We start from the raw sequence: 5,530 nt of genomic DNA, 5'->3' as shown, positions 1-5,530 counted from the left end.
GTATGGTCGGATGATTGGCATCAATGTTATTTGGCGAGTTGTTTGGAATTCCTAACTCTAAGACTGTCTTATTATTATGTGTTTCATGAGATAGATCATGTTCAATTACATTTTGGTCAATATTGTTTGTTACCATGTGATCTGGAAATTCTAACTCTAAGATCGTCCTGTTATTCAGATTGGTCTCATGGGATTCATCATGTTCGATTGCATTACGACGTATATCGCCAGAACATTGATTGTTCGCTAATTGATTGTAGGAACCACGATTTGAAAGCTTTTGTTGGCGACGTTTCGCGCGATAATCACGTTGGTAAGCAGCATTTTTTTCGCGTCGTGATTTTTTCAATTCTTCTTCTTCTTCATCTGTGCGCTGCATTTTTCTTCTAGGCATTTTTCAAATTTCGGCAGATCGAATAAAAAATCAAAGAAATAAATGAGTCAGTGAAAAATGGAAATTTTTTTGATAGAGTCAACAACTAATTAAGATGCTGCAAAGTATATTCTTTCTTTCTTGATTTAAATAATTTACCAATGATAATACTTTGTTTCAAATATAGTTTTATTAAGACGGAACCTATATTTACATGTGATATTAGCTGATAATGTGGTTTAATTATTTTGAAAATTAATCCTAAATGTTTGAAGATAAAAATTCTCAATCTTACATACAAAACTGATCTATTTGTTTATAAGAGATCAATTCTATAAGGAAAATAAAAAATTATTTTTCACGATAATACATTAATTTAGATTTAAATTTAGATTTAAATGCGCCTTTTACGATGATTGTATTCTATTTCTCGATGATTGCACTGGGTAATATGTCGTGAGGTTTTCGGTATAATATTTCAGGTAATAAATGGTTTTTGGTCAGTTTCGTTTCGTTTTTTGGCACTGGTTTTGTTATAGGTATTTGATCTGGATTGTTGTGAGTAGTCCGGGCAGAGTGGCCTCTGTACAGGTTGGATTGACTGCCCGAAGATGATGTACTCGGCCAAAAAGCGATAGGGCTACCTGAAAAACAAAAAATCACTCACGATACGTTCTATTTGATGAACATTGAATTTGTTGAGTATACTTACAATATCAGTTCGATCTGTTGTTTTATCAAGTATTCAATCTCAACGTTTTTGAGGAAAGCTCTGGTACCGACAAAGAATTAATCAACAGCTGACGCTATTATTTCTGAAAAATTTTCAAATAGTCTTTATTTATTTAAGAATTGAAAATATAATGATTTCGATATTTCAGTTAAGAGGATTAATAATGTGTCACAAAACATGACAAAATAAAAATGACCAAATGCGCAATATTTATTCAAAAAATTCAAACGGTTTAACGTGGCTTATCAGCCGATAACAGTATCTTCCGGATTGTTCTATAGATTTAACAATTTTTAGTCATCATATTTTTACACCTAAATTGTGTAAAAAAATGAATACGTAATAAAAATAAATCGATCATTTTCTAACCTCATTTAGCACTGTTGATACTTACATTTTGAGTCACGTAATATATCTCCCAATAGCACAACGTTTATTTCATTGCACACAGTTCATTTAGGTGATTTATTACTCAGCAATAATAATTGTCTATGAAGAAGATTATATTTCTTGTGATTGAAAGATTGTGTAGGTCGAAGACCACCGTCAATATCTTTGATTAAGATGCAGAAACTGTCTTTTTTTTATTGGCACTCAATCTGCATTTCGCTACCGCTGGCCCTCTGTAGAGGAGCTCCGTAATTATTGAAGAGAGAAATAATTTTTTTTATTTATGACCTTTATAATTAATTAAAGATCATGAATGAAAAAACCAATAAATAAATGAAAAGAATATCAGGAACGAAATTCGGGAAATACATAAAATTATAGGAAAAACGCTGACTTCTCAGACAACACCAGTAAAAAAAAATTATTCGTCATTAATATTTATCAGAAAGAATCATTTTTACTCTTTAAAGGCACAATTTACTTTTTTACATTATGTCTACATCACAATGAATCCTTATAATAATTTCATTAGATATTTTTTATCATAATCAATCATTTGTTGATAGATATATACTGAAATTACACGAATCAGTCATTTGTCTTATTCAAATATAAATATCTTTTCCATATTTTGCTAATAATAATCAGTCAATAATGTTATCAACGAATACTGACGTTCGTACATGGATATATAGATGGATAGGTTTTCTTTAAGAGGCAATAGACCCCATCAAGATCGCAGAGATTTTAATTTGTTTTCTAAAAAAAATCACTGGTTGGAAAAATCTGAAAATTTTTGTAATCATTGCAGCAAAGCGTTAGAAAGGCATGACGTCATTTTTTTTATTAGATTCGGTTTCTATAATTTTTAGATTAATCAGATTGAAAAGAGAAAAATGTCATGCCTTTGTAAGTAACTGTCGCAATGGCCATAAACAATTTCTGATTTTTCCATCCAGTGTTTTTTGATAAAATAGGATTGGTCACCTCTTAGACTTCAATATCAAACTCAAATAAATTAATTTTTCGTCACAGAAATTTGCGATTCTTACATCAATGTTGTTAAAAAAGAAAAGAAAGTTGGTTTAATTATTCTCATTTTTGTGGAAACTGAAAAAAAATCAATAAAATAAAAAAAACTGGGAAAATCGCAAATTTGCGTTACATTTTGCAGTTGAATATTGTGTTTTAAGTGATGACAAAAAGATAGGAAAGATACGAATTCTGACAATTCGAAATGCTCTGTTTCAATTCACTTTTACAATATTCGGCAAAACTTAAATACTACATGCAAGATTTTATTTATTACGAAAGTTAGCAGTTTACATCTTATTGATGTAAAAAAAAGAAAAAAAATTGTTCCAATTTTTCCTGGATTTTCCGGAACGAAAGAAAAATAAAAAAGAAAACACAAAGACAAAATTCCTAACTTTCGTGACATTACAGCATTGAATATTTCGTTTCGTTCTCCACATGCTACATATTTAACATTACAGATTAGAAAAATCCATAAAATCTTCATATATTTTAAAGATTCTTTTTTCGTAACAAAAATTTGCAGTTTTGATATGGGTGTTGTGCGAAAAATTAAGAAATTGTCCTAATTCTTTTCGATTTTTAAAAATAGAAAAGATTACAATTGACAATTGGGTCATTCTACCTTGCCTCACACTGCCCCATAAAGAAAAAAGAAAATTGTCATGATTTTTCTCGATTCCGAGGATTGACAAAATAAAAGAAAAGGATATAAAACTGCAAATGTTCGTGACGTTTTACATTTGGATATTTTTTTTCAAAACACATGCCACTCTTTCAATGTTTCTTTTTATAAAATCATCTTTATATGAAAACGAAATAAAATAATTGGTTTCATGAATTATATGAAATATGAAAAACACTGTTATAAATCTTAATCTTAAAAAAATAATCAGAGCCTTCACTATGACCCAAATTTCACAGTTAACATGAAGAAAAGGTAACAAATTTGAGACATAAACTGCGAAATATTATCTAATGAGTTTTTAGATGTAATTATTTTTCTTAAAATGTCAAAAATAATCATAATAATACTCAAGAGGTCGAGCAACTGAGATTAGTCAATTTTCTGTTTCTGAAAAGAAGAAAAAAAAATAATTTCTTTTCGATAATAAAAGTAAATTCATGTTTCAATACAATAAATTTCATGTTAATTTTTTGTTTATTAAGCAGTAGTTGAGAAAAGAAAAATAGAAGTCAAAGCCTTTAAAATATTATTATAATTGGCAATTCCGAATACCTTTCCATCCGATGACTCTGAGAAATCGGCTTCTCTCTTCGGGTTGAGGGGGGGTGATTCTACAGCATCCTCCATATCGTCTTCGCTCATCATAGGGGCTCCAGGGACAACTGCAATTTGATCCATGCTATTTGCATTGAGAACAAATGCGTCAAGTCGACGATCGATTGTCCCTTTAACGGTGAGTTTCATCCCTTCACGCAATTCCTCATTGGGAATAAACGTGGCCACCTGAACCGTCATTCGATGAGTGTCTGTGCAAATCATTCCGCTTCCATAACTCGTACCACTGGTTGTTGAGATACTTCTGAAGGGTTCCTTGAGCCACCCAGTGATCATAACTGGCTCGCGAGCAGTACACACATCTATCATTTCGATGGGCCGATACGTTATTGTCTTCTTTATTGCCCCGTCAGCGTTTTTAGAAATGTTGAACATACCCAAAACTTCTAGAGTACTTGCACATCCAAATTGAAATTCTTTATCACTGACGGTGTCCCCGGATCTGCGATACGTTGGATTAGCCAATTTGATCGTACCACCACTAATCTTAATAATCTGTAGAAATAAAGGACATCATTTTCATCGAAATATCGTTTGAATTGATGTCAATTGAATAAGAACATAAAAAATGAACAATTTTTTTTTCTAATTGCCATTTATTGTAATTGATTTTTTTTCATGTTGAAGCTTTGTGTTTGAACTTTAAAATAAAAAAAAAGTAATTCAATTTTACTCTGCCAATCCCAGGATATTAACAAATGAAGTAATTCCGTTTCCCCATTCTCTCCTATTTTTGTTTTTAATTTATAAGTTTAATTATTATTTTCAAAAAATTTAGAAGTGTCGAGGTTCATCAAATTTCCCTACGCGACGATTTTTACATTAAATTTAAAACATCTGCCGAAAAATAACGTGGACCAATCGACTATGATTGATTTAAGAAAACCACGTAAAATTGCATTAGCATTGCATAAAAATCACGTAAATGAAATTACCGTACCTGATACATTGCGATCTCCTTATTGTATCTCAACGCACTATCCCCCCAAAAGAGAATGCGAACCCTTTTACCATCATTATTATTGACGATGCATTTGTAAATCCATTTTGAAGCCGATTTAGGTAATTCTTTTAATCCCTCGATGCAGTCTACATATCCAGTTATTCTCCTGAAAAAATTGAAATTTTATTTCTTGAATAGCACGTGTTACTGAAATTAGGTTAGAATGATTCAAATGTACAGGATAAATATTCTCTAAAAATACTTACATGAGAGTAGCCCCCACATTGAAGTGTTCAATGGCTTTACTCGAAGTATATTTAATATTCGATGATGTCATAATTGTTCAGTGATGCACTTTACTAATCGTTTGTTGCCAAAATGGAAAAGCGTCGCAACGTTCTTCTCGACGTCCAGACCGGAAAGAATGATTTCAGCCACGGCCACGACGCCGGAAGCGCCTTCAGAACGACGGATTCAGTCTTACGCATCTTCGATAATTTCGAGATATTCCGATATATCGAGATATTTTCGACATATCGATGTTTTTTTTAGGTTCTCCTTTTTATATTAGGATTAGATGCACTGTTTAGCAAAATCAATGAACAACGGGTACAAATGAACGCACAACGGGTAAAAATGGTTAAATAACAAGTAAAGATTGAAGTTTTGAGTAGAAAAATTTCACGATAGAAGAAGGCTAAACCCACACCGAAGAAATTATCAGTACAAGAGGTAATTTCCGGTACAGCGCAG

At 31.5% G+C, this 5,530-nt stretch overlaps 1 protein-coding gene and 1 long non-coding RNA gene across 4 annotated transcripts; both read right to left on the bottom strand.

Moving 5' to 3' along the window:
- Positions 1-842: 842 nt before the first annotated feature.
- On the bottom strand, positions 843-1,698 carry LOC105272530 (uncharacterized). The gene is made up of 3 exons (XR_892781.1): positions 1,501-1,698; positions 1,086-1,188; positions 843-1,017 (listed from the first exon to the last, which is right to left on the bottom strand). It is a non-coding gene; the product is annotated as an uncharacterized lncRNA (long non-coding RNA).
- Positions 1,699-1,978: 280 nt separating this feature from the next.
- Positions 1,979-5,205, bottom strand: LOC105272529 (E3 ubiquitin-protein ligase listerin). Of its 3 annotated transcripts, none has more exons than XM_011314698.1 (4): positions 5,044-5,205; positions 4,775-4,943; positions 3,772-4,329; positions 1,979-3,606 (listed from the first exon to the last, which is right to left on the bottom strand). In XM_011314698.1, exons 1-4 carry the CDS (start codon positions 5,112-5,114, stop codon positions 3,589-3,591), a joined length of 816 nt encoding a protein of 271 aa, XP_011313000.1. In that variant the 5' UTR covers positions 5,115-5,205; the 3' UTR covers positions 1,979-3,588. The 3 variants fall into 3 exon arrangements, with proteins under 3 accessions (XP_011313000.1, XP_011313001.1, XP_011312999.1); XM_011314699.1 differs by lacking the exon at positions 1,979-3,606 and having other exon boundaries at positions 3,687-4,136; positions 4,212-4,329; XM_011314697.1 differs by lacking the exon at positions 1,979-3,606 and having other exon boundaries at positions 3,687-4,329.
- Between the last annotated feature and the right edge of the window lie 325 nt (positions 5,206-5,530).

The sequence above is a fragment of the Fopius arisanus genome, unplaced genomic scaffold (genome assembly GCF_000806365.1).
Source record: "Fopius arisanus strain USDA-PBARC FA_bdor unplaced genomic scaffold, ASM80636v1 scaffold00200, whole genome shotgun sequence".
Taxonomy (NCBI): Eukaryota; Metazoa; Arthropoda; class Insecta; order Hymenoptera; family Braconidae; genus Fopius; species Fopius arisanus.
The sequence above is the reverse complement of the archived record's forward strand: the minus strand, read 5'-3'. Positions and strand labels throughout refer to the sequence as shown.